Raw genomic sequence first — 27,445 nt, 5'->3', positions numbered from 1 at the left:
TCATTTGAAATATTCCTGAGCCAGAAGGATTGAGATCTCCTTTCTTCAGGTTGGAATTGGGATTCTGGCTTGGGTGGCATATCCAGAAAGATATGTCATTTTAAAATGTTACTCAGTGCTTACAGAACACAGTGTTTTCTGATAAATGCTAGAGCCTAGAAGTAGAGTTTTGAAGAAAACATTCCCACACCAAATACATGTGGAATTAGCACCATCCTGGACTCCCAGCAGTGAGCATCTGCAGCTGAATGTCTGAGTGCCACTCCTTTGGGCAGCAATTCAGTGATGTGACAGGGCCTGGGTGAGAGCTGGTGAAAATTGGCACCAGTGGTTCACACCAGAGCTTAAGGAGCATTGGGACAATGCTCTGATACGCATGGTGGGATTTGGGGTGTTCTGTGCAGGGCCAGGAGTGGGACTTGATGATCCTTATCCCTTCCAGCTCATACCCTGATTGTATAATGAAGATTCTCGTGTTCCAAACGGAGACATACACTCCACTTGTCAAGGATGGCATGTACAGGTTCTGTGTGACCATCCTGAGGCCTCTGTGTGTTTTCTCAGGTGTCCATCTGAACAGGGTCAACATGTCCAGCTGCCCTGGGCTTGGTGCTGGCACCAGTCAGTAGTGCCTGTTGTGAGTTATGTGCACTGGGGTACAGTTGTGGTAGGGTTGTAGGTTGTTCACAGTTGTATCTTCTCCAGAAGATTCAGGGTCTTCCCAGATGTCTTTGGTGTGAGAGTGAAAACAAAAACTCCCAAAACAAAGCAGTCCTTAAGAGGAGGAAGAATAGGCTGACATTGGACTGTAGATGGAAACCCTCTGTCATGGTGTGTGTGCTCTGGTGCCATGGAGCAGGTAACGGGAACAGCTGACGTGACAAGTTACTGTCACATCAGTCCCCTGTGGCCAAGGTGTGTCTGCTTGACTTTCCAAACACCACTCAGCTGGAAGAGGCGGGACTTGGAGGCTTCAGCATTTCACTGTGCTGTGGGTACTCTGCAACAGTCAGAGGAGCTGCTGGGGTCTGGAGGCAGAACAGACATTTCCATGCACAGGTATCCATCCCCAAGCTCCTGGGCTGCCAAAAGTATCCAGCAGCTTCAATTTTTGGCTTTCACAGCGTGTTCTGGCCGAGGCTGTCTGACTGTGTCCTCTGTTTGCAATGCAGGGTGAGGAGGGCCCTCCCAGTTTGGAGTACATCCAGGCCAAGGACTTGTTCCCTCCGAAGGAGCTCATAAAGGAGGAGGAGTCACTGCAGGTAAGGAAGTAAAAACACCCAAACAGCTCAGGGATGTGCAGGCTAGGCTCTGCAGAGCAGTTCTCCAGCCCAGCACATCCTGGAGGCCACAGGTGGGCTAGGTTGGGGGCACATTCAGGGCAGCAGGTCCCTGTGCTTGGGGGCCAGGCCAGCTGTCCCCAGAGCCCTGTCCCTGTGTGCCCAGCCCTGGCAGGATGTGGCCAGCATTGCCAGCCATGGAGAGTGTGGCACAGCCAGCCCTGGCATTTCCTGTGGGAAGTGCTGCTGCTACCCTGCCCTGCAGGAGCATCCAGGGAGATTCCCGGGACAGGGGCAGCATGGGGGCCGTGCTCTGTGCAGCCCTGCAGCTGCACTGCCTGCTCTCCCCTCGAGCACCTTGTCCTGCTGCATGGTGGCTGGAAGAAAGAACCCCTGTATGGTGCCAGCCTCCTGCTGCAAAAGCCCTGGGAAGAGCCCCGGGTGCTGCTGCTGCTGTGCAGCAGGGGCAGCATTCCCTCCTGGGAATTGGTGCTTCCTTTAACAACCTCTGGTGCTCACCGTTCTCCTCCTGGGGCTGGAGCCCGGTTCACCTTGTTCTTGCTGCTGCAGTGTTTTGAGTTTGTTCAGAGACTGTCACCGCCTTGGCAAACAGTGCAGGGGAAAAGAAGGACTGAGAGCTGTTGGCTTGAAGGAACAGCCGTAGGCTGGGGAGTTGTGCAGGGTCAGGCCTGCAGGGCTGTGGCTTTGGGGGGTGAAGCTGCTGAGGCGACTCTGAGCTGAGACTTCTGGAGAAGAGCACTCTCTGCCTTAGTTTGCTGTGTGGAGAAGTAAAGTTCAACCCTCCCAAGGGTAATTTGCCTTCAGTAAATTGTTAATTTATTATAAAGCAGTGTTCAGGACCAGCTTGGATGGGACTTAGAACCTGGCCTAGTGGAAGGTGTCTCTTGCCCATGGCAGGGAATGGGACTGGATGAGCTTGGGTTGGGATGTCGCTCCCAGCCCAAACCATTCCAGGATCCTGTGACTCTAGAAGGATGCCATCACTTGATAACAAGCTGTATTGGGGCACCTGCTGGTTTATTCCAGGATTTCCCTCTGTTGCTTCTTGCAGCCTTACCTGCCCCTTTCTGTTCTGTCTCGCTTCTGTTGCTGTGTGAAAAAGCCACGTAAGCAGGAGATACACATGCCAGATAAAAACAGCTCTGGCAAGCATGCAGAAGTCAACTGCAGAAATAAATAGAGGATATTCTCTTAGGCAAATAATTAATATTTTTCAAGATGCCAAGCTAAGGTGGTTATTTTTGTACAAAGAAAGGAGAAGTTGTTACTAAAGTTGTCTCTTGAAGTCTGAAATAATTCAGGTTTTTATACCCAAGCCATAGAAACAACTTCAAAATAGAGAGAAGGTGGTCTGACTTGTACTAATTACAGTGTAATGAATTGTGTCATCAGCTGCCCTGTCTGGCAGGTTTCAGCTCTGGCTGAAATGATAAATTGTCGTGACATTTTTTGCATAATTGGTTATCAACATCACCTGGTGTAGGTGGCATTCAGGGAGCAGGAGGAGCCTGATTAGCTGAGGACAAAGAGACTTGGTGAATTTTAGGCTGTTCTGCCTTCTTTTTTTTTAATGTAAGAAAAATCAAACTTGGCTGTCTGCCAGGATCCTGTGTTTAAAAAAACAACTATGGCGTGTCCAGACTGATGGGGAAAAACAGACACTTGATTATGGAGATATTTAAAATAATGGAATGCAGGTACCTTTAATGAAGCTTTCTCACAGTTTAATCAGGACAAGCTTCCTCAGTCATATAAATAACTATACACAGAGAATCCCTGAAAGCCTTGTTAGCAGAAACTGGGTACAACTTTGGTTGATTTGCTTACCTGGATGGTACTACTGAGTCTCACAGGGCTGCTGAGGGCACCCCATGTTTAAATGGCACATTTAAGGATAACATAAGTGACACTGCCCTGGGGCAGAGACTTCTGATCAGCCACAGAATCCCCGAATCACTGAGGCTGGAAAAGACCCCCAAAACCATCAAGTCCAAACTGTTTTGTCACCCAGCCAAGAGCATCCAGTTGTTCCTTGAACACCTCCAGGGATGGTGACACCACCGCCTCCCTGGGCAGCCCCAGTGCTTCCCCATGGTGCTGGGCTCTTCCAGGAGTCGTGCAGAGCACTCCCCTCTTCTCTCTGAGCTGTCCTGCAGTCGTGTCCCTCTCCATGCCTCTTGTGCCAGGGCTGGTTTCCCCTCTCTAAGGAGCAGGGACCATCAGTCCCTCTGTTCCAAGGCCATCCCTTGCTGCCAGGTGTGCATGGCACACAGGTGATCCTTCAGGAGGTGTCCCTGGGGAGAGCTCCGTGTGCGGGGCTGGGCAGCGCTGCTAGTGCTGTCCGTCCTGCTCGCAGGGCATGGGCAGCACCTTGCTAGGAATGGTTGCTTGGGAGATGCCCCAACGGAAGCAATGGCAACAGTGGCCCTGGGAATTCCACTGCACAGGGTTACCTGTGTGACCTGACCTGGTGCTGTCTCCCTTCCAGGTGCCATTCACTGTGCTGCAGGGTGAGGGAGTGGAGTATCTGGGCCATGCCAACGACGCTGTGATTGCCATCTCCAACTACCGCCTGCATATCAAATTCAAGGACTCTGTGATAAATGTGAGTCTGGCTCTGCCTCCACCATCACCTCTCCCAGGGTTTCAGAGCAGGGAGGGCTGGGAATACCCTGTTCCTGGGGGCTGTGGCACAGGAAGGTGCCTCTTGGAGGATGCCAGGCCTGGGCGTGCAGTTGCTGTTTTGTTACTGTATTTAAGTCTGAGGATGGGGTTTTCCTTTGAATAGTAATTAGGTCATTCCTTTGCTGTTTTCTTTAAATTCAAGCAATAACTTTGGTAGTTTTAAGGCTGTTGAGGTCTCTCGCAGGCCAATTTTAATGAGACTTCTCACCAACACGGAGTCAGGCAATGGAAGCTTGAGGCTTTCTTTCACTGCCTTGACTTGCCGTCTCCTTGCTGCAGCTGTTATTTGGCTCATTTACTGGTGCTTGACTGGATGTGGTTGAGTCAGGAACTGGCCCCAAGTGGGAGATCACCTAGGGAGAGAACAAAAATCAGAATAATAATCATGGAAGAACTCTGTGCTGACTCATGGAGCTCCATAACTCTGGGAGTGGGATTGTAGTTCACAGAAACAGCTCGTGTCTGGTGGAGCTGTGCTGCAGGGAGAGAAGCCTGCAGGCATGGCTGCTGGGGCTGCTCTGGCCTGTGGTGTCATGCCCTACATCTGTCCCTCCCTCACAGGTGCCTTTGAGGATGATGGAAAGTGTGGAGTCTCGGGATATGTTCCAGCTTCACATCGTCTGCAAGGACTCCAAAGTGATCAGGTATCTGGTTTATTGCTGTGGTGCTGGTGCTGCAGGCTGGGACCAGCTCTGCTAGCTCCCCCTGTGCTGATGTTGGAATTGAGCTGTCCATGGTCAGGGTTCTAAGGCTTGGGGCCGTGTTCCTTTTTCTGTCTCATCCTGGCTGAATGAATGTCCCCACTGAGGGTGATTTGCCTTTGGGTTTGCAGGTGCCATTTCTCCACCTTCAAGCAGTGCCAGGAGTGGCTGAAGAGGCTGACTCGAGCCATTGCCCGCCCTGCCAAGCCTGAGGACCTCTTTGCATTCGCCTACCATGCCTGGTGCTTGGGGGTGTGTGTGGATGAGGAGGATCAACATGCACATCTCTGCCGTCCTGGTGAGCTCCTGGTCTGGCCCTTCCTGCTGCTCTGGCAAGCAGCGCTGCACTGCAATTGAGCTCTTGTTCATAAACCCTCTCCAGTTTCAAATTTGCCTCCCTGGGTCATCCTGTGCCTGGCCTAGAGATCCAGCTGATGGCCATATGCTGTTGGATAAGAAGCACAGTGAAAGGAATTAGTTACAAACAGAACAAAAAACTTTCTGAACCAGCAACACAGAAACAGCTTTTCCCTTTCTCCTGGGGAGAAAACATCCCATGCTTAAGTTCTCTCATCACAGTGATAGAGACCTCAGGCAGTCCTGTCCTGGAGTGGCAAACAGCATCAGTTTTGAAGCAGCCTAATTAATGTGAGCCCATCTGCATCTCTTCACCAACACCCAAAAATGCTGTGACATTCCCAGGATCAGGTCTGCAGAGAGCTCTGGCTCGTCCTCACAGGGCTGCAGATCGAGTCTCTGAGAAGAGAAAACTAGAACTGTGCTGGTGCCCTCATGTGGACTGGGAGTTTCCTTTCCCTGGGAACACAAAGTTCACTTGGACTTGCTGTGTCTTAGCAATGATGAAGCTGTTTAGAAATGGAATTAAAATGAGTGAACCTGGCTTTAGACGGAAAAATGAGCTGATCCTAGAGGACAGCAGCAGTAGCCTGAATGGAATGTCCAAAGACAGGTGAGATGGAGGGGTGGGGTTCAGTACTACAGCTATTCCAAGAGAAGCTGATAGAGGAAAGGTAAGCTCTGTGTCCTTTTACCAATGCCCCAAACCCCAGCAGAGATATTTGCTATGTTTCCTTTAGGGAAAGTGTTTCGTGTAAATAAACTCACCAGTGCAAGTTGTTGTGCAGGATATGGCTGAGGTAAAGAGCCTTGCAGTGACACTGGAGCAACAAAGGCATGCAGAATTTGTGAGGCAAGGCTAAAACACGAGAGAGGAAGCCCTAAGTCAGCGTCTGAGAGCAGTCTGGGGGAAGGAGCTGCCTTGGGAGGGTGCTCAGTGCTCCTTGCCATAGGGTTCCTGACATCCACTTTAGAAGCTGTCTCTGCCAGATGGGCAGAAGTGGATTAAATTAACCCACATGCCCCCTTGACATGGAGAGGCTGTTTCTGTGCCCTCAGATGAGATCTGACTTGACAATACAGGCAGGGGTACCCCTGTGAGGGACAAGTTTTCCTGGCTTCTAAAGCACAATCCCTTCTGCAATCCAGTTGTCCTGGAGTTTCTCCTTGCCAAAAAGATGCTCCCAGGACTGGGGCACCTCTGCTCTAGAGCCAGGCTGAGAGAGCTGGGGGTGTTCACGTGGAGAAGAGAAGGCTCCACGGAGACCTCAGAGCCCCTTCCAGAGCCTAAAGGGGTTTATAAAAAAGAGGGAGACATTTCCTTTAAGGATGGGTAGTGACAGGACATGGGGGAACAGTGTTAAAGTGGCAGAGGGCAGGGTTAGATGGGATGTTAAAAGGAATTCTTTAATCAAGGAATGGAGAGGCCCTGGCACAGGTGCCCAGAGCAGCTGTGGCTGCCCCTGGATCCCTGGCAGTGCCCAAGGCCAGGCTGGACAGGGCTGGGAGCAGCCTGGGACAGTGGGAGGTGTCCCTGCCATGGCAGGGGTTGGAATGGGATGGGCTTCAGGTCCCTGCTGACCCAAACCTTTCTGTGGTTTTGTGACTCTCCCCAGCCTGTGACAGTTGCTGTGGAGTTCCACAAACAGGTTCAGGTTTCTGTGTGCTGTCAGTAACTGCCTGTGCTCTGTTCCTCAGGGGACCACGTGAGGTTCCGCTTCGAGATGGAGCTGGCGAGGATGGGCTTCGACCTGCAGAACGCCTGGCGCGTCTCTGACATCAACAGTAACTACAAGTGAGTGCTTCATTACCAGGCCCTCCCCACTCTCCCCTTGCCTTACTTTTCCCTTGGTAATCCCCATGTGGAGCAGTGGGTGAGTCAGACTCCAGCTAATCCTCCATCCTGGCCTTGACAGCCCCCAGGCTGATCAGAGTATGAGCCAGATGCCTTTTCTTTCTGCCTTTCACATTGTGGAATTGGAGAGGGAATACAGCCCAAACATCAGAGCTAGCAGGAGCTGTGAATACTGACTGAGGTACTTTATCGTATGGTAGCTCTTATTCCTCATGGAAAACATTTGGGAGTCTGGAGGTCCATCCATTGTGGGTTCATCTTTCTGGTCAGTCCTTCTCTCTAAAATGCTCAGTTTGACATAACAACCACAGTTTTCATACACTCAGGCAGCTGTTCACCTCTGAAGAGCTGGGGTTAGCCAGTGGAGAGCTGTTGGCAGGCTCAGGAGTCTGGGAGTGAGTGAGGCTCCTTCAGTCAGAGCAGGAGAAGCTGAAGGGTGATCTGCCTCCAGCTGCTGGCAAGTCATTCACAAAGGACATGGAGTAAAACTTTTGGCAGTAGCACGTGGCAGAACAAGAGGTGGTGGCCCCAAAGTGCAGCTTGGGAGCTTCAAAATGTGGAAGGGAAAAGAGCATTCCCTGGGAACGTGGTGGTGTGCTGGGCATATCCCCACAGCGGGTTCTCCATCATTGCGGTATCACGTTTTAGTTAAGCCAGTGTTGAAAGTGTTCCCTGTGGTCGTTGGAGTGGAGATCTCTACAAGGTTTTCCCACTCTCCCAATGGAAGAGACCTTTTGTCACTAGTCAGTGTTTCCAGCCTGCCTTCTATTCCTGCAGGAGCGCAGTACTCTTGGGGAAGGGCAGCTGCACTGTTTGCAGCAGGTGGCATTAAGCAAATGGGATTTCAAACTGATGGACATACTCATTTGTGCATTTCCTATAATCCTGTTCTTGAAACCACTGGTATTCCTCAGCCTTTCCTCTCTGTTCCAGCCAGTCCAGGCATCCCCATCACCTATGGACTGGACAGTTCTAGGTCACTGGTTTCCTGTGGAGACCATGAGAAATCTCAGACACCCTGGACTGGGGAAATCCCAGTTTTGGAGCTTGCTGCCTGTTCTCTTTTCCTAAAGAATCCAGGCCACAAGCACTAAATTTGGGGGGTGATTTCCATTTTACTTCTGCCCTACTGGCCACATCGTTTCTGTGGGACTGTTCACATGACTTTGCTGGCATTTACACAGTTTCTCCAAGGTTGCCAAATAAGGGTTGTCCTGAACTGCTCTTGGAGTTTTGGAGTGCGCAGCCTGTGGGTCCCTGTCCTAGACAGAGTCTGTATATGTTGTGCCTCCTTCCCTGCTGGGTCTTGGGGTGTGGTTCCCTCTGACTATTTCAGGACGCTCAGCTTCCATTGACCATCTGTGCTTTGCTTCATGGCCAATAATCCACAGCCATTAGCCACCTTCTCTGAAGACAGGTGTTTGATTTCCAACCAAACCAGGGAAGAAAGGACTTAAAACAAATCTCAGCAAGATGGGTGTGGGCATGGCTTTGCTTCCCTCCACCTGCCAAGTTCCTACCTGGGGATCCCCGCCGGTCCCAGCTTCCTGCAGACATCCCAGGATCTCAGGGGTGGGGTAATTGCCTTGTTCAACTCAAACCAGTTCTCTCTTGCTGCTGGGGGAGTGTGGCTTTAAATCCTGCCCTGGCTTTTGATCATAACCACCTGCCTCTATTCACAGGGATCAGGTTACTTTTTAACTGTTTATAGTCCTTTTATCTTTTATTTCCCTGCATTGGCAAAACAGTGTTGTTAAAGACAGGATACTCCAAGGTAATGGCTTTGTTCCTTGTCTTTCAAGTCTATTCCGAGATGTCCTTATCTGGGAACTATTATCTCCTTCCTGGCGACAGCCATTGTAAAATGAGAGCAATACAAGCTTATAATAACCACTCCTTCAGTCTTGATAAAAGTGTACAGTGATAATAAAATTATTACACGGTCTCTCCCTGGCTCTCACATCTTCAGAGATCTTATACCCAGGGAGATGGGATCACTCCAGCATTGCCCATCTGGTCCACACAGGCTTTCTGAGGTACTGGTTTCATATCAGCCTTAGTACTGGTGCATTTGATGCACATGTAGTTCCTGCAAAAAAAGGAAAAGAAAAAAAAAAAACACTTTTCCTCTAATGTTGATGCTCATTTTTAGGTTTCTTCTTTTTACGGTTGTGGTTTTATTTAACTTTTGAGTTTATGAGGAGAAAGTTGCCTGGAGTTCTGTTACTGCTTTAGCCAGATGGTATTTCCTACTGGTCTCTGAGACTTCTCTTAATTAAAATTTTGTCTTTTGTTACACTTCTCTATAAATTTTTATATATCCATACCATTGAAAAAGGATAATTACTGTCCCTGCTTGGATTTGCCACAGGAACACGTGGACAGTAAGTCTGTGAGGACTGTTAGTGGTACACGTGTTTGCCTTCTGTGAAACAAGAGCTTGGACAAGGCTCTCAGGGACGAGATGGGGTTGTTGGGGCATCCTGTGCAGGGCCAGGGGCTGGACTTGATCCTCGTGGATCCCTTCCAAACCAAGGTTTTCCATTGTTACCTCTGTGGTAAGAAGGTTCTCCATCAATCCTCATTCACAGGTGCTGATTCCTGTGTCTGTGTTCTTCCAGCTGCCCTCTCCTGCCACCAAACCTCACAGTTGAAGGCTGTTACCCCCTTTGTTGTCTGGCTCAGGCTGGTCCCGAGGCTTTCCAAGCCATCCCACTCCAGGTGGTTCCCTTTAGGACTCCTGTTGTGGTGAAAAATGATTGTTGAGGTTCTGAACTATTTCTTGTCTTCTCAAGAGCAGCTGTTTCCTCAGAGAAGCATCCTTCAGCTCTATGGGGACACACCTGTTAAAAAACACAGGCACACAAAAAATTTCAAAAAACCCCTTCTGAAAATCTAAATCTGCCCTATCTGCTCATTCATTGATGTTTCAGGTAGCTCTCACACATGAGGGGTGACCTCCCTCCCAACAGCTGTATCGACTCAAAACCCAAGTGCCATCAACTTAGCCTTTTGTGTTGTTGTTGCCAGTGTGAGAGCCTTATCCCCTCTAAAACATTATTGAATCTAGTAAGTGATGAATGCTGTAACAAAGGGACTTTTCAGTTATTCTACTTTGGAGCAGCTTAGGTCCAAAGGAAGAGCCAGAGACTTCTGCACGATTTTGCTGGTAGCACCAAGAAACACCTGGATGTGTCTGAAAATGTCACCTTTGGTTCAGACACTTGTGTGTCCTGTGTGGAAGCAACACAAGTCTCCCATGGGAATTTCTGCCCTTGCAGCCTTTCTGCTTCTCTTCCAGCCTCTGTGGATGTCATTACTGTCACTCCAGGGGTTGATAGTGTTACTTCAATGCTGTCCTGTTTCTCTTTAGGCTTGGGGTTGATCCATGCAATTCTGGTTGGATGCTGGTCATTCTGAGCATCACACTGTCACTCTCACCTTCCCCTGGAAGTTGCTCACACTTTGTTCACAAGCTCAGTTTATTTCAGCCTTCCTATGAAGCTCATACCCTGAAATTTAGGGTGCCACAAATATCCTTCCTTGTATCAGTTTATAAGATACTATTAAGCCAACAGAGTTGCTTATCCTGGGTTTTCACTTCCTCTACATATTCCTCTGGAATTCTAGCCTAGAAGGACATACCTCTTTGTCTTCATCTTATTGCCTGTTTCTATGCACTCTGCTTGAATTTGGCTTCACTTCTTAAAGATGTCCTGTTTCCTACCTGAATTTTATTGATTTCTATCTTACTTTTTTCCTAAGGCTACAGAGTTTTAGTGATTTAACTCTTGGAATATACACTCCTGAGCCTCTCTTGGACTACCTCTTCCAGTCTGTACTTTTAAGACATCACCCATGTTTCATCTGGGGTGCCAGGGAACTGTTTGCACTTCAGTGAAGCCTGTTCATGTATACACTCAGCTATTCCAGAAGTTCCTCCAGACCTGAACAGGTGCTAGCCCTCTCCCACATTCCTGCATCTTCAGTCATGCTTCACTGCTTCTCTAATTTCCTGACTGCCTTTATTTATGGAATCTGAGGCATTTCAGAGATGTCCAAGCCCAGACATCTTACCACAAACAACCTGGTCTTCACCTTCTTAACTGACAGCTTTAATTTTGCTTCCTGAATTCCTCATCCTCACCCAGTTGTTTTTATCCCTTAGCCACCCTTACTTTCTGCCTGGGGCTCTCAGAGGAGCTGTCTAGACACTGCAGTGCCATTTTCCAGTGTGGCAGGCAGTTCTTCTAGCACCATAAACTAATACTGAATTGTGCCTGTTGCTGTCAGCTGGAATAGCCTTTGCTCAGGAACACCAGACCACCCTCTGGAGCTTACTGGCTGGATCCTTTCACCCTCCTCACATTACTCCCCATCTGCCCTGAAACATTCCTGCTAAATTAGGTGGGATAACCTTGAGCCAGAGCTGCTCTTTGATGTTCCTTGCCACGTAACCCTCCTGTGCCTGCCTGGCTGCAGGGGCTCAGCTGGTCCAGCTCCCAGGCACTGCTGTGTCTGAGCCTGCCCTCGACCTGTGCTGGGAGGAGCTGCAGGAGCCAGAAGAGCCACGCTGTACTCCTGGAATTTTGTGTGTGCTACAATCCCAAAATGGTTTGTGCTGGAAGGAACCTTAAAGCCCATCCCATTCCACCCCCTCCATGGGCAGGGACACCTTCCACTGTCCCAGGCTGCTCCAGGCCCCATCCACCCTGGGTCTGGACATTGCCAGGGATGCAGGGGCAGCCAGAGCTGCACTGGGTACCCTGTGCCAAGGTCTCATCACCCTCCCTGGGAACAATTTTTCCCCAGTATCCCATGTCACCCTGCCCTCTGCTCTCAGAGTTCTCCTCTCACTGCTGCTACATGTTCACAAAGCTATAAGAATTTGATTTCTGGCACCCCACCAAACAACTTCTGCTGCAGATCTCACTCCTGCATACCCCCAGTCCCCACTGTTAAATTTCTGGGCACATTTGTGTCTTCCTCACTGAACAATGTGTCATGTTCTGCTGGGCAGAAAGTGTACCTGCTACAAGAAAACAAAAACTCCTTGTAAATAATTTTCTATTCCCCTAAACCCTCATGAATTCTTAAATCCAGAGGTTGTTCCAAAGGCATTCTGGGAAGTCCTAGGATACTTAGTATGAGTCCAGAGGTGAGGCCCTGAGGTGAAAGGAGGTTGTCTTCTCTCAGCTCATTCCTGACAGCACATTTTGGCTCACTTGTTGAGGCTGCACCGAGACAGATATGAGGAGAAAGTGCCAAAGTCCTGCATGTTGAGTTTGGGGAAATGTGAGCTGCTCTGGGGCAGATTTTTGATTGTTCAGTCCTCATCTTGCCTTTCATGCTTTCTCTTCTCCAGACTTTGTTCCAGTTATCCCCAGAAGCTGCTGGTCCCTGTCTGGATCACTGACAAGGAGCTGGAGAATGTGGCTTCGTTCAGATCATGGAAGAGGATCCCTGTGGTGGTGTACAGGTAAATGCAAACCCAAATTCCCTCCCCCAAACTCACGACAGCTGCTGTGTCCTCGTAGTCCTGCAGGGGCTTTGGGACAGGGATGGCAGGAGAGCTGTTTATCCTTTTGCTTCCTGCCTGCAAAGGAGGTGATCCCAGGGCTCCTTCTCCCAGTACCATCTGCAGCAGGGTGTTTTCCAGAAGAGAGAAGCAGTGTTCCAGAACTGTCCTTTGCTGTTCTCAGTTCGATTTGAAGGTGTGGGTGACTTTCCTCCTACGGGAGATGTTGCAAGATGAGGTCAAATTAAAGTTCTCTCAGAGTTTCAAAATCTTTCCACACATTGGTCCTTGTCTGGCAGCTACTTTGAAAAGAAATCTGAGCCAAAAGGAGCCTGCTGGGTGCCCTGTGCTCAGAAGGGTGTGCAGGCCTGGACAGACCTGGAAGTGCCCAAATCTGCAGCTTCTCTCGAGGGGCAGTGGAGGGGCAGCTCTGATCTCTGCTCTTTGATGACTAGGGACACAACCCAAGGGAACAGCTGTGTCAGGGATGTTTAGGTTGGATTTCAGGAAAGGTTCTTCCCCCAGAGGTGCTGGGCACTGCCCAGGCTCCCCAGGGAATGAGCACGGCCCTGAGCTGCCACAGCTCCAGGAGCTCTCAGGGATGCCCAGGCTGGGATTGTTGGGGTGTCTGTGCAGGGACAGGGTTGGACTGGATGATCCCTGGGGGTCCCTTCCAGTTTAGAATAATCTGTAATTCTATGAAATATTCCCTGACCAGCCTTCCAGAAATAATCTAGAGGGGGATGCAGGAGGCCACACAGTCAATGAAGCAGGGCTGTGCAGGACAGGGGCTGGTTCCTCATTAAATGTGTCTCCCAGAAGACTGATGTGTTTGAAACCCATGAGAGGCTGATGGAAGAGGGCACCCAGGCAGTTGTCCTGTTGTAAAATGTACATTATGGTTTGGTTTGTAGCCTTAGACTGTGTGTTAGCAGTCACCAAATCCAAATATAAGAAAACTTTAAAATATCAGAGCTGTATTAGAAAATATGCAAGTCAGGAAGCAAAACCAGTGAATTTACAGGTACCTTAACTCTGCATCTTCACACTTCATGGTCTGCTGTTGGATGTGGCAAAACACCGTGTGTTCCTTCTAGAACTCAGTTCTGCAGCAGAGTGGTAATGAGCACAGCTTATTGGATGGAGCCTTTCCCTTCTTGTAGCCAACTCAGCTAAGAAGTTAATTGTATTTGTGATTCCTTTTGCTAAAAATGGCCTGGTGCTGGAGCTTGTCCCACTGTGCCTCCCCACCCGAGGGCAAAGCCATGTCTTTTTCCTACTCCAGCAATTATTTTGTTCCTTGCTTTACATCTCTGTAATGGTACCCAGTAATTTATGATCTGAGTACCACCCTTTGCAGCCTGGGATCAGATTAGAAGACGCTGACAAGTGATGTTACAAGATGGGGCAAGTGCTTGCCCGTGTGTCTCTGATTTTCATGCACTTTTTTTACTCTTTACCCTCAAGATTGAAGTCTTTGGAGCAGGAGGGTCCTTGAGGGTCATGGGTGCTTCTGCAGTGCCTTGTGCTGTGTGGAAATGAAAAACCTGACATTCAGCTCCTCCTCCTCACTTGGAGCTCAGGAGAGAATGGATGAGTGCTTGCATACCAAGGGACTCTGATAGACCTCAGAGCTATTGGATAAGGCTGATCTCACTGGGTCACAGTCAGAGCTGTTAAACATGACACCAAAGGTACCCCATTATCAGATTTCTTGAAAAAAGTGTAATTTAGCTATTAAGCAAAACAGAAATTCAGGTCTCCCTCTCAGTCCTCAGCGGAGATGCGCTGGAGAGATGCAGGAGCCTCCAGGCAGAATCCTCTTCTAAAACAAGGCAAAGGATGCAATCAGTTATTTAGCTGAGTAGAGAGACAGACAGGCACAGTGTGGCAGTTCTGGCTCTGTCTGCTCAGCCACCTTGAAGAGACCTTGGGCCTGTGGCAGCAGGAATCAGGAATGCTCCTCCCAACACTCCCCCTGCCAGGGGACAGTGGGCACTGCTCCACCCCATGGCTGAGCCTCGCTTCTCGGGCTCTCACATCCTGCCACAGTGAGATGGGAGTTTATCCCAATGATCTGGGAAATGAAGCACTTATACACACACACACATATCTAAGTTGGGAACCTTTAGGCTCAGCTTATTAAATCCTCTCCAAGCTCTTTCTTAAGCTTTAAGCCAAGCTCCTTGACTTGTCCAGGAAATAACAGAGAGACATGGGAGATCACAGAAGGGACCTTGAGAATTGTCTACTTCCAACCCCCTTGCTGCCTTCCACTAAACTAGGTATTAATCCATTGTGGAGGATTGTTGAAGGTTAAATGACATGTGCTGACAGTAACAGATATGCTCTAGCCTTGTGCTCAGAATGAATCTGTGAGAAAAAACTCAACTGATAAACTACAGAGGCAGTTCATATTGCAGCTTTGGAGCATGAAAGGGTCTTGAGTCATTAAAACTAAACTGAGGATCCCTAAAGAATCATTTGTGCCATGTCAGTTAAAACACTCCGGCACTTTCTGGCATCCCAGTTTCAAGAAACTTTTTCCTTTGAGAAAAACCTCCCCAAAACTTCCAGGTAAGAAAAGGCCTTAAATGATTCCTGTACTTGTGCTGGGGCAATGTGCAGGGAAGGCAGTCAGGTTCTGGTGCTCCCCTGCCCTGGGAAGCTCCTTGCAAGCTCAGCTGTGGTTTTGGTTCCTCTGCTGGCACCTGTTGTACTTTCCGCTTGCTGGTGGCTTTGCACTCATTGGTGCTGCCACATTTCTTTGTTTACTGGTAGGTCACCATGTCCCTTGAAAGTCCCCAGCTGTTGTTCAGTGCTCAGAGGTTTTGTTACCAAGAGTTTTGTGAGTTCAGCACAACCATGGTGACATTGGCAGCTTTGCCCAGAGCAGCTGCAGTGCCCTGCACCCTGTCCTGCCCCCCAAACTGCCTGCTGGGAGCAGTTCCTGGCACAGCACCTGCCTTTCCCAAAAACGTGCTCAGGCACTGTCTGGGAAAGTGCTGCTTGGCACAGGCCAGGAGCTGTGGGTGGCTCACAAACAGGCTTGGATGATCACAGGCTGGTGCTTAAGTCCACACCTTGGATCTGTTTCATTTACTACTATAAACAAAGCCTTTGCTGGTCTCTGTTATCCATCCTTGAGTGATCCTGAAGGCAGAAATAGATCTCCTGGGAGTGACTGCTCTGCAAGTCACCTTGCAAAACAGAGCTGCACTTAAAGTAAAGGGTCCCCATGGTGTTTCGACTTGGCCAAACATGGACATTATTTCTTTGGAAGGCTTCAGTTTAAAGTGATCATTGTTATTATCTGTGAGATGTCATTAAGGAAGCTATGTAAACTGACAGAGGGCAGGGTGACATGGCATATTGGGGAAAAATTGTTCCCTGTGAGGGTGGTGGCACAGGGTGCCCAGAGAAGCTGTGGCTGCCCCTGGATCCCTGTCCTAGGCCAGGTTGGATGGGGCTTGGAGCAACCTGGGATAGTGGAAGGTGTCTCTGCCCATGGAGGGGGTGGAATGGGATGGGCTTTAAGGTTCCTTCCAGCACAAACCATTGTGTGATTGTATGGTCTCCAGATAAATGCTGCAGCAGGGGTGGTGGGGTGGTTGAGCATGGTTGGTGTGTGGGTCTGGTTCAGGGCTGTTGAGTTCATTTTCCCATCTCCAAGAAGAACCAGGCAGCAGGAGCAGCACTTCAGGGAAACATAACAAACAGGATAGGGATGCAGGTGCTCTTTCCAGGTGCATCTTTGGAGAATCTGCTATCTTAGATTTCCTACACCCATTTGGGAGAATGGTGACTGTCTCGTGGTCACTTGGTGAACCTGCCACCAAGTGTTGGAACCAGTTAGTAGTTCCACATTGCACTGTGGCAATGAGTCCACTCTTGTTTTTGTTTGTTGTCCAAGAAATACTTGTGTTCCTGAAACATGGCACGATCATTCCAATGCTTGCTTGTGTCTGTGCCACCCATCTCTGGAGCTTGGTTTGAGTACATGATCCTTTTAGAGAAGAGTTTGTGTTATTTTAGGATGGTTAAGATGTGAAGCCGTAATATTTTACTTATTGCTCCTTTCCCAGTAACTGTTAGCACATCCTTAACCTTTATTCTCTCTTGAGCACTGATTTGAGGGTTTTGAGAGATTCCCAGTGACTTCAAAGCCTTTGGGATCTGCACCGAACTGCTCCATGTCACAGCTGGGGTTATGCTTTGATCACCTGTAAATACTCTTCACTTATTAATGCTAAATTTCACACTCTCTGGGTCATTCTCTGTCATCAGCAGCTTTGTCACATTACAGTCCCTTCCCTTTCCAGGCCGGTTGAGAATGACTTGACCAGTGTGTTCATGTGAGAAATGCACTGATTCCTACTTCAGGCCTCCTCATCAGTAAGCCCAGCCAGGGTAGGGTTCACATTTAGGGGTTGTTGATAAACACCAGCTCAGGCCTCCACCCAGAAACTCCCTGGTCAGATGCCAAATGAGCTCATCTTCCCAACTTACAGGTGATAAGTGAAATGGTTTAACAACGGGTCTGAAATCTGAGTGAGGAAAAAAAGAAAGAGAAGGCGAGAACAGAAGAGCCTTAAAATCAAGTGGAAGGTGTCCCTGCCCATGGCACGGGGGTGGGGGGGGGGGGGTGGGGGGGGTGGGGGTCAAACAAGATGATCGTCAACCTCCCTTCCAACCCAAACTATTCCATGATTCTATGAAATAACTATTACTTTCTCAAAATATAACCATAATGACTTAAGTTCTTCTCTCTGGTTTAATTTGTAAATACAGTCATATCTATATACAATAATATCTATTTTATATAGTCTATATTTGTAGGTTACAGGATATATTTATATATATATATTTTTATATATATAAATAGAAGTCAGAGATTTAATTTGGGGATCTTGAAGGTCTTTTCCAACCTAAGTGATTCTGTAATATTGTAAATAAAAGTATGAGGCTGGTTTAGCCTCTCTGTCACTGCTGTGTTGATGCAAAATGGTTGTTTGAGATTCCCTGCCCTCTTTCACTTGTCAGTAGAGTCAGTGCTGTAGATGGAGCAGTGGCTGCAGCAGGCAGAGCAGCTGCAGGCAGGAGCAGCTCAGGCTGGCTGCGCACAGGGAGCGGGGCTCCCGGGGCTCAGCGAGGCTCCGTGTCCCCGCAGACACGCGCGCAACGGGGCGGTGATCGCGCGCTGCAGCCAGCCCGAGATCAGCTGGTGGGGCTGGCGGAACGCCGACGACGAGTACCTGGTGACATCCATTGCCAAAGCCTGTGCCTTGAACCCCGGAGCGAGGCCGGCGGGCGCCGCGCCGCACGCCGGGAGCAGCGACGGCAGCGAGCCCTGCGACGCCGACTTCGGTGAGATGACTTCTGCCAGCCCTCCTAAATGGGGCATCGCAGAGGGGCTGCCAGGCTGTCCCAGGACAGGGCTTTACCCCGGTGTCCCATCGTGCTGTGACTGCGGTGTGTGGGTGGGGGTGGCTCCCTGGGCTCACTCATGGTGGCACTGGGGTGGAGGGAGACGAGGAGGGAGGGAGGTGCCAGGAGCTCAGTCCCTGTGTGTCCCTGCAGACTCGTCCCTGACAGCGTGTTCGGGCGTGGAGAACGCAGGAACCCCTCAGAAGCTGCTGATCCTCGATGCCAGGTCCTACACAGCAGCTGTGGCCAACAGGGCCAAGGGGGGCGGCTGCGAATGCGAAGGTACCGAGGGACAAGAACGTTCAGAGCATCTTCTTCTTGGGCCTGGCAGTGGCTCTTAGGGCACAGCTGGGGATTTGGACAGCATTTTGATGCTTGGTCTCTGGGAGCATGTTCCCACACAGGGATCTGGACGGGCTGGATCAACAGGCCGGGGCCAATTGGATGAGGTTCAATAAAGCCAAGTGCTGGGTCCTGCATTTGGTTCACAACAGCCCCACTGGGACGTTCCAGGCTGGGACAGAGTGGCTGGAAAGCTGCCCAGTAGAAAAGGACCTGGGGGTGCTGGTTGGCAGCAGCTGAACATGTGCCTAGGTGTGCCCAGGTGAGCAACAGGTCAATGACACCTGAGCTGTACCAGCAATAATGTGGCCACAGGGCAGTGACTGTCCCCCTTATCTGGCCACTGGGGTCAGTTTTGTGCCTGTTAGGACAAGAAAGACCATGAAGAGGTAATGGACCTAGGGAAGGGTCTGGAGCACCAGGAGCAGCTGAGGGAACTGGAAAGGGGCTCAGCCTGGAGAAAAGGAGGTTCAGAGGGGACCCTGTGACTCTGCACAGCTCCTGATAGGAGGGGGCAGCCAGGGGAGGTTTAGGTTGGATATGGGGAAAGTTTCTTCATTAAAGTGTTGTCAGGCCCTGACACAGCTGCCCAGGGCAGTTTTAGAGTCCCCATTTGTGGAGAGGTTTAACAGCTCCATGGATATAGCACCTGGGGACTTGGAGTCAATGGTGGCCTTGGCAGTGCTGGGAAATTGTTAGACTCAATGACCTTGGAGGTTTTTCCCAACCTTGATGACTCCATGAACACCAGCAGTGGTGTGTGAGGGGTGGCTGCACTGGGGTGTGGAGGCAGTTGCTGCAGTAGCAGCAGAGTTGGACTCGATGACCCTTGTGGGTCTCTTCCAGCTCAGAATGTTCTGTAGCTGCTGTAGCTCTCTCTAAATGTTCCTGTCTCTCTTATCAGAATATTACCCCAACTGTGAGGTCGTGTTCATGGGCATGGCCAACATCCACTCCATCCGGAACAGTTTCCAGTACCTGCGTGCTGTCTGCAGTCAAGTGCCAGACCCCAGCAAGTGAGTGACTTCTCTAGCTGAGTTTGACGCCGTATCTGACAGTGACCGGGGGGGGGGGGGGGGGGGGGGGGGGGGTGGTTCCACTCCACTCCGTTTTCCTTTTTTTATCCCAGGTTTCTAACTGACAAAACAGAGGGGTGGGAAAGTGCTAACAGTGTTAGAATGATGCTAATTTAGATCCATTAATCCAGAAGGGATTGTGGCACTGAGTGTCACTTGGTTGTGTGTATCCTCTGGGGGTTTCTAAAATGTGGGTGTGTTAGAGAAAAATTAAATTTGGGGTTGGATTCTTTGCCCTTCTTTCCAGGCTCCCTGGCTCCTCTGGGACATGTTTTGGAAAAGATTGATTTTCGCTGAGGACTCCAAGAAAACTGAAGTTAAAATGTTGGGGTTTTTTCTTCAGTGGAGAGCTAAGCAATCATTCTTGCCTTTTTTCCCCTTTGCAGTTGGCTTTCAGCCCTGGAGAGCACCAAGTGGCTTCAGCATCTCTCTGTCATGCTGAAGGCAGCAGTGCTGGTCTCCAGTGCCGTGGACAGAGAAGGGCGTCCGGTGCTGGTTCACTGCTCCGACGGCTGGGACAGGACTCCACAGATTGTGGCGCTGGCAAAGATTCTCCTGGACCCTTACTACAGGACCATGGAGGTAGGATTGTGCTCTGGTGCAGTTCATGTCTGTTCAAAGGCAGCTTTTATCTCAGAATCCCTGTGGAAAGGGGCAGCACTGCATTTGGGAATAAGCTTAGTGGTGTTTCTGAGATGCTGTGGTGGGTGTTGAGTTTTCCCTATTATTTTCCTGCCTGTTTTGGGTGAACCATTCCTCACTCCTCTGCCCAGCTTGGGGAAGTGCTCTTATGCTCAAAGTTCACCTGCTTCCCTATTCTGAATTCTCTGAGCTGGTTACTGCATAGACATAACAACTATTAGTTTGTGTCTGAAAACCTCCAATCCTGGTGGGCTTTACTCCCAAGCCAGGCACCGCAGCAGCCTCCTTCCCAGCCTTTCCTGGTGGATGGGGCTTGCTTTGTCCTGCCACGTGTCCTCAGCAAAGTCTCTGCACTTATTTTTTCTTTTAATCACAGGGCTTCCAGGTGCTCGTTGAATCAGACTGGCTGGACTTCGGTCACAAGTTTGGGGATCGCTGTGGACACCAGGAAAAGGTGGAGGATCAGAATGAGCAGTGCCCAGTTTTTCTCCAGTGGCTGGATGCTGTTCATCAGCTTCTGAAGCAATTTCCCTGCCTCTTCGAATTTAATGAAGCTTTTCTGGTAAGAAATACATATGAGCAGAGACAGAGGGAAGGTTGTGGTGTTTTACAGTACTGGAGTTGAAAGAAAAGAGGTCTGCAGAACCTGGAACATTGTGATGTGATGTGATCTGATCACAGAATCCCAAAATGATTTGGGTTGGAAAGAAACTTGAAGCACATCTTGTTCCATCCATCCCCTGCCATGGGCAGGGACACCTTTCACTACCCTAGACTGCTGTGTCCAGCCTGGCCTTGGACACTTTCAGGGATGGGACAGCCACAGCTTCTCTGGGCAGCATGGTCCAGGGCCTCACCACTCTCACAGGGAATAATTTCTCTGTATAACATCTCATCTAAATTTGTTTTCTTTTAAATCTGTTTAAATCTGTTCTCCCGTGAAGGGGTGGTGGAGGGTTTATATACTCTGATTTTCTTGAATGCCTTCTCCAGTCCCTTTACACCCCAGGGAATTCAGAAGCCAGCAGCAGCACTGGTTTGAGTTGCATATCTCAGAGCTACATGGGTCTGAAATATTTTTTAAAAAATAAAATAGGGGAGAAAAATTAATCTCTATCTTACCAAAAAAATGCAGGACAGGGTTCTAGAGAGTCATTTGGTTCTAGACGGATGGGTTTGGTATCAGGTAAGTGTTATTTTCCCTTCAATTGAAGTGATCTCTGTCCTGTCCTGTAGGAAGCAAGGACAGCAGTGAGATTGCCCAGGGTAGGTAGTGCACGAGCCATCCCAGAGGAGGGGAAGACATGTCTCCTGTAGGCAGGAGCCCCCTTTTCCCCGTGGCTCTGAGCGTGACTCCCCCTCCGTGCCACAGGTGAAGCTGGTGCAGCACACGTATTCCTGTCTCTACGGGACCTTCCTGGGGAACAGCCCCTGCGAGCGCGAGATGCACAACATCTACAAGCGCACCTGCTCCGTCTGGTCCCTGCTGCGGGCTGGCAACAAGAACTTCCACAACCTGCTCTACATGCCCGGGTCCGAGCAGGTCAGTAGAGCTCCTGGCCCTGCTTGCCAGGCTTTTCCCCTGGCAGGCACTGGGCTCTGACACGGGCGGTGTCGCAGGTGCTGCATCCCGTGTGCCACGTGCGTGCCCTGCACCTCTGGACAGCGGTGTACCTCCCAGCCTCCTCGCCACATCCTCTGAGACAGGAGGACATGGACATCTACATGCCCCCCGGATCTCAGAGCCAGGACTTCAGTGGCAGGTGTTTGGACAGGTAAGAGCTTAGAGCTTCAGGCTCAGGGTGTTGCATGCCCACAGATCTTCCTGCCCTTCTTGTCCTTTCTTGTAGTTTCCCTGTTGTTGTTCTCGTCTTCCTTGTGGGACCAAGAGCTCCATAGCAGTGCCCCAGCCACTTGGAGGAGTTGAGGTCCCTGCTGCACCCCAAAGGCAGGAGGCCACACTGTGGTGTTGTGTATTTCAGCTCCTGCAGCTGTGCTGCCCCTCTGCACCGACCCCTGGAGCTGCAATGGGGAATATTTCCCTGCCCTTGTCTCAGTTTTGACTGAAACCAGGGAAGTTTTGGGGGATTTATTGTGAGATTTGCTTTGCTTTTGGTTCTAGATTACCAAAGACAAGATCTATGGATGACCTGCTCTCAGCCTGTGACTCCAGCAGCCCTCTAACCCGCACATCCAGTGACCCCAACCTGAACAACCACTGTCAGGAGGTGCGGGTGGGCTTGGAAACCCGGCATGCCAACACTGAGGGGGCTGAAGGTGCTGCAGTGGCCACAGGAGAGGCACAGCCCAGGCAGGAGGAGGAGGAGAACCCTCCTCTGCAAGGCAGCACCCATGCTGAGCACAGAGGGCTGAGCAGACAGCTGGGCAGCCAGTCTGCTGTGCCAGCCAGCACTGTCCCTGTGGAGGCAAAAGAGGGAAGTGGAACATTCACAGAGGAACTGGATGGCAGAGATCCAGATACAAATCCTTCTGGACAGGAGAACAGTGACAAGGTTCCAACCAGTTCTGGAAGGCATTTGGAAACCTGTCCCCAGGAACCTTTGAAGGCTGCTGGCACTGTGCCCAATGGAGGAGGCTGTCCTAAAAGAATCGCCACCCGCCCAGACATTTCCAGCCAGGAGTGCCTGGCACCAAGCACCCCTTCTCAGGACATCCCAGGCCCTGCCCTGGGTATCTCATGCCCAGATGCAGACAAGGGCAGAGGTGATGCTGGCCGGAGTATGCCCTTCGAGGAACCTGGCCAGCCGGGGAGGCTCCTGCTGGAGCAATGGCGCAAGCCCATTTCCCAGAGCCAAAGCAGTGAGTTCTCCTTCTTGGGCTGCAACTGGGACAGTTTTCAAGGCATGGTGACATCACTGCCCAACGGGGAGCCAACACCCAGGCACCTCCTCTCCTATGGCTGCTGCAGCAAGAGGCTGAGCAGCAAACCCCTGCGGGCCCCAGGCCTGTGCCTCAGTGGCCCATGGTCTGGCAGGGAAGGTGGGAAGTCCTCAGCCTGCACTGGCCATGTGAGCACACATTTCGGGAAGCCCAGCCGTTTGTGGCTGCCCTGTCACCTGAAGCAAGCCTCTGGTCCCAAGCACCTGCCGCCAAAATGTCCTTCTCCTGTGCCTCCTCTCTACCTGGACGACGACGGGCTGCCCTTCCCCACGGATGTGATCCAGCACCGGCTGCGGCAGATCGAGGCCAGCTACAAGCAGGAGGTGGAGCAGCTGCGCCGGCAGGTGCGGGAGCTGCAGCTGCGCCTGGACATTCGCCACTTCTGCGCCGCTCCGGCCGAGCCCCCCATGGACTATGAGGATGACTTTGTGAGTACAGGCCGCTCACACCCCACGATACCCTCTCCATACCTTTGGGAGGGGGTGGGAAAGATTGTTTCTCTGTCAGTTGTGTCCCTGTCCTGGGCATGTCCTCCTCCACCCAGAGGTATCTCTGCTGCTCAAGGACCAAACTCCTATACACACATGGATGCTTTGCCCCATGTCTGGGGGCTCGGGAACCACCCAGGTGCCCCTCACCAGCACAGAGTGTGTGGAGCAGAGCATGCCCTGGAGTGTGTGCCTGGCAGCAGAGGGGATTGGTGACCTGGTCTCATTTTGCAGACATGTCTTAAGGAATCAGACGGTAGCGACACGGAGGATTTCTGTTCTGACCACAGTGAGGACTGTTTGTCAGAAGCAAGCTGGGAACCTGTGGATAAGAAGGAAACTGAGGTGTGTGTCTCGGAGGGAATGTTTTTTGCAGCTGACCTGGGTGGGCACAGTAGCAGAGAGTGGTCTGGAAGCGAGGCAGTGAGCGTGTCCTTGACACATCCTCTGCTGCTAATGGCTCACATGGGGTAGGCTCACTGTGAGGTGTGGCCCAAAGCCACACCCAGCCTGCCCAGAGCTGTCACTGGAGGGATAGAGACGGGAGCTGACTGGTGTCTGCCCTAGGTCACGCGGTGGGTCCCAGACCACATGGCCTCACACTGCTTCAACTGTGACTGTGAGTTCTGGCTGGCCAAACGGAGGCACCACTGCAGGTAAAAATGTCAGCACTCTTAGCCCTTCCTCCCCTCAGTCTGGTGTCACAAAATGCCCCTTTGCCAGGTCTGTTCCCTCCAGCTCCCAGGAGAGGAGGTCTATCCACTACATGCCAGGCCTCCTCAGTTCCCTCAGAGTTCTATTCTACATTGTTCTTGTTTCTGTTTTTCCAAGGCGTTTGATCCCTTTCTGGGACAGCAACGAGTCCCTGTCAGCACTAGCAGTTTGCTTGCACTGCTGACCACAGTATAAGAAACACATTTACAATCCTCAGTCAGGCTGGTGCTTTGCCCTGACCTGGACCCTTTGTGCTTGCTAAAGTTCTGCTGTGGTGATCCCAGCTCTCTTCTCACTGGTTTTCTTGCTCCTTGACAGGAACTGTGGGAATGTGTTCTGTGCTACCTGCTGCCATCTGAAGCTGCCCATCCCTGATCAGCAGTTGTACGACCCTGTCCTTGTTTGTAACTCCTGTTATGACCATATCCAAGTGTCTCGTGCCAGGGAGCTCATGAGCCAACATATGAAGAAACCCATTGCCACAGCTTCCAGCTGAATGCCAGACAAGGGACCTGTCTAAGCCCAGCCTTTTCTCTCGTGGGTTTGAAGGGTGACTCTGCTTCCAGGGTAACTGTGAAGGCCTTTGGTGCAACACTTGAACACCAAGCTGGAATGCACTGTCTGCAGCAGCCTCGCTGCCGGGCTGGAACAGAGGAGCTCAGATCAGAGTTTACTGTGTCCCCACCTCGGAGCTGGTGGGCCCATGTGTTGTAGCCTTGATGGCCTAGACCTGAGAGAAGATCACAACCTCTTCCTTTTGTGGGCTGGAAAGCAACATTTTCACTGCTCTTTGCCTGTGCAAAGTTCCCCCAAAGCAATAGAAAGGCATGTTTAGAACCACCTCCCCCTCCAAAGGCAGGCTGCTGTGTGAGAAGGAAGAGGGCAAGCTCTGGATGGGATTGTGGGTGTTGGAAGGGCCTCAGCCGGGAGCAGTCTGTAGATTTTCTTCCCATGAATGTGATTTGGGATCAGCTTGGTGAGCAAGACTCATTAGCCATCACTAACTGATTTTCTCTTGGGCTCTGAAGAGAAATTCATTCCAGATGAAAAGGGCTGAGCAGATTGTGCCCATTTTCAGGCTCCGCTGGGATCAGTGTCACACTGGACTTTGTCCCTGCCCCCAGCACCATGGGGAGATGGGAGATTGGCTTTTTCACTTCTGCTCTGCCCGTCTGCTTTGTCTACGGTAGTGTCACAGCCTGGTGCTAACACAGGAATGGCACCCTGATCCTCTCCTGGCATGGAAACAGAACTCGTGTTCCTGTGTTGCTCCTTCTCCCCTTTTCTGCCCTCAGCTCTCCACTTCCTACTGCTCTTTATCCTGAAAACTTGATACCTTGAGGGTATAGGCCATAATGTGTTGTTTTACCTCCTGGAATGTTCTGTCTGGTGTATGTGAGGGTTTCAGTCCAAATGCTGCTATATATTTCTGTGCACTTAATGTAACCCGAAGAAGGGAGAATGAAGCATCGATACCAAAACGGGGGTGGGGAAGGACACTGGCTGACATAGACACTATGGTCTGTGCTTTTCACTTTAGGATGTACAGTTACAGTGATAACCATAACATGTGGCATTTGTTCAGTGGTGGAAACAAACTCGCTGACTTGCCCCAGTGCTACCTGAAATGCCTCTTGAATTTGACTTCTTTTTTTTGTCTCCTGTACAGTGGTCAAAGTTCAGAGTTGCCAACTTGTAAATGCCTCTCTGCTTCTCCTTTAAACTAGAGAGCAGGAATCCCAACTCACCCTAAGGACAGAAACCGGGTTTAGAAAGGAAGAATGGTTTCTAAAGTGGGCTCCAGTGGTCTTGTAATCCCTAGATCCCTTGGGGAGCATCCATCCTACCTCCTCTGTAAGGCATCTGTGGATACTAGTCAGGAAGAAGAGTTTGAAAGTGGGGCATTTCTTTGCAGAAATGTAGGTTTTCTTTCCAATATATTCTGCACTTCAGGAGCTGAGACTCGGTATGTGGCAGGGAGAACCTTGGTCTGCTAACAAGGCAAAGAACTTGACACTGTTGTGATCTCTCACATCTTTCAGTAATGGTTTGTCATCTCCATCAGAAGGAATGAAATAAGGACCCTTTCCTGCACTTTGACTTGTCAGCCTCTGGTATTGTAAATCCTGATGTGTAAGTGAAGCTCATCTTCTGAAGACCCTGTACTTACTTAGACTCTGCTTCTTTTCCATACTGGGAACAACCAACTTGGCTCTGGGAAGAAAAGGCACCTTGCTTCAGATTCTCCCCTGCCTTGTACCTTGCAGTCATTGCCGGACATGGAAGTGTGACTATTGGCATGGCAGAAGAAACTTGGATTTGCTTCTGTTTTACACATGTTGGAATGACTGCAAGTGATGAGGAAGCCAGAAACCAGGTACTGCTGGCCCTCCCATTCAGGCCATTAGTCCAAACTGCTTTTAGCTCTTGTGAGTTTCAGCGTCACAATGTGCTGGCCAAAAACTCGAGTCAGTTTGATGGCATTGTGACAAACAAAATGTGCTGTACAACTCGATACAGTCAAAATAAAATCTCTATATTAGTGCTGCTGGGTTTGGCCCCTTCTTTCCTTTGTGGGGAGTTCTGCTTGCCCAGGGGGTTTCAAGCTGCTGTTACTCACCACCTTTTCCATTGATTAGGTGTGTTAGGGATTTAATATCCCTTCTCACAATCAGAACACCTCTACCCTCTTCCAAACAAACCTGCAGGATGTCCTTCCCAGGATAACCAGGGCCTTCCAGCCTCTCCTATTAGGACTTAAAGAGTTGTTTTCTTTCTATGGAATCATTGTTAGGCAGGATTCCCTGCTGTGAGGAAAGGCTGAGAGAGTTGGGGTTGTTCACCAGGAGAAGAGAAGACTCCAGGGAGACCATAGAGCCCCTCCCAGTGTCTAAAGGAGCTCCAAGAGAGGGACTTTGGACAAGGGATGGAGGGACAGAACACAGGGATTGCCTTCCCACTGCCAGAGGGCAAGGGTTAGATGGGATATTGGGAAGGAGTTGTTCCCTGTGAGAGTGGGGAGGCCCTGAGAGAGGATGCCCAGAAGAGCTGTGGCCGCCCCTGGATCCCTGGCAGTGTTCAAGGCCAGGCTGGACAAGGCTTGGAGCAACCTGGAATGATAGAAGGTGTCCCTGCCCACGGCAAGGGGTGGCACTGGATGAGCTTCAAGGTCCTTCCAACCAAAACAGTATTCGATTCTATGATCCCTTCAGTCCTCACTGATGTTTTCCTACCACCTGCTCCAGGTGGGTATGTGGGTGGTTGCTCTGTGCAGAATAGTGGGTGGGAGAGTTACACTTTGTCAGCTGGATGGTGCTGCAGGTCAGTTACACTTTGTGATGGAGCCAGAGAGAATCTGGAAAGCCTGTCCTCAATTCAATGATCCAAGGATATTGAAAGTCAGCAGATCCCTAGTAAACTACTCCCTCAGTTTGGCTC

At 50.4% G+C, this 27,445-nt stretch overlaps 1 protein-coding gene across 2 annotated transcripts in view; it reads left to right on the top strand.

The window, feature by feature from the left end:
- The window catches only part of MTMR4 (myotubularin related protein 4), a 55,413-nt gene extending 28,862 nt beyond the window's left edge, over nt 1–26,551 (top strand). For both annotated transcript variants that reach the window (XM_021540389.2, XM_021540388.2), the window contains 17 exons: nt 1,173–1,262; nt 3,790–3,906; nt 4,548–4,630; nt 4,819–4,985; nt 6,743–6,839; nt 12,265–12,378; nt 17,588–17,784; nt 17,998–18,126; nt 19,091–19,202; nt 19,649–19,844; nt 20,281–20,466; nt 21,277–21,447; nt 21,525–21,679; nt 22,027–23,233; nt 23,528–23,638; nt 23,861–23,949; nt 24,326–26,551. In XM_021540389.2, coding sequence (XP_021396064.2) covers nt 1,173–1,262; nt 3,790–3,906; nt 4,548–4,630; nt 4,819–4,985; nt 6,743–6,839; nt 12,265–12,378; nt 17,588–17,784; nt 17,998–18,126; nt 19,091–19,202; nt 19,649–19,844; nt 20,281–20,466; nt 21,277–21,447; nt 21,525–21,679; nt 22,027–23,233; nt 23,528–23,638; nt 23,861–23,949; nt 24,326–24,503 — 3,399 coding nt within the window. In that variant the 3' untranslated portion in view covers nt 24,504–26,551. The remainder of the gene's footprint in view (nt 1–1,172; nt 1,263–3,789; nt 3,907–4,547; nt 4,631–4,818; nt 4,986–6,742; nt 6,840–12,264; nt 12,379–17,587; nt 17,785–17,997; nt 18,127–19,090; nt 19,203–19,648; nt 19,845–20,280; nt 20,467–21,276; nt 21,448–21,524; nt 21,680–22,026; nt 23,234–23,527; nt 23,639–23,860; nt 23,950–24,325) is intronic.
- The last annotated feature ends 894 nt before the right edge of the window (nt 26,552–27,445 follow it).

The sequence above is a fragment of the Lonchura striata genome, chromosome 20, assembly GCF_046129695.1.
Source record: "Lonchura striata isolate bLonStr1 chromosome 20, bLonStr1.mat, whole genome shotgun sequence".
NCBI classification, from domain to species: domain Eukaryota; kingdom Metazoa; phylum Chordata; class Aves; order Passeriformes; family Estrildidae; genus Lonchura; species Lonchura striata.
This window is presented reverse-complemented; position numbering and strand designations above follow the sequence as displayed.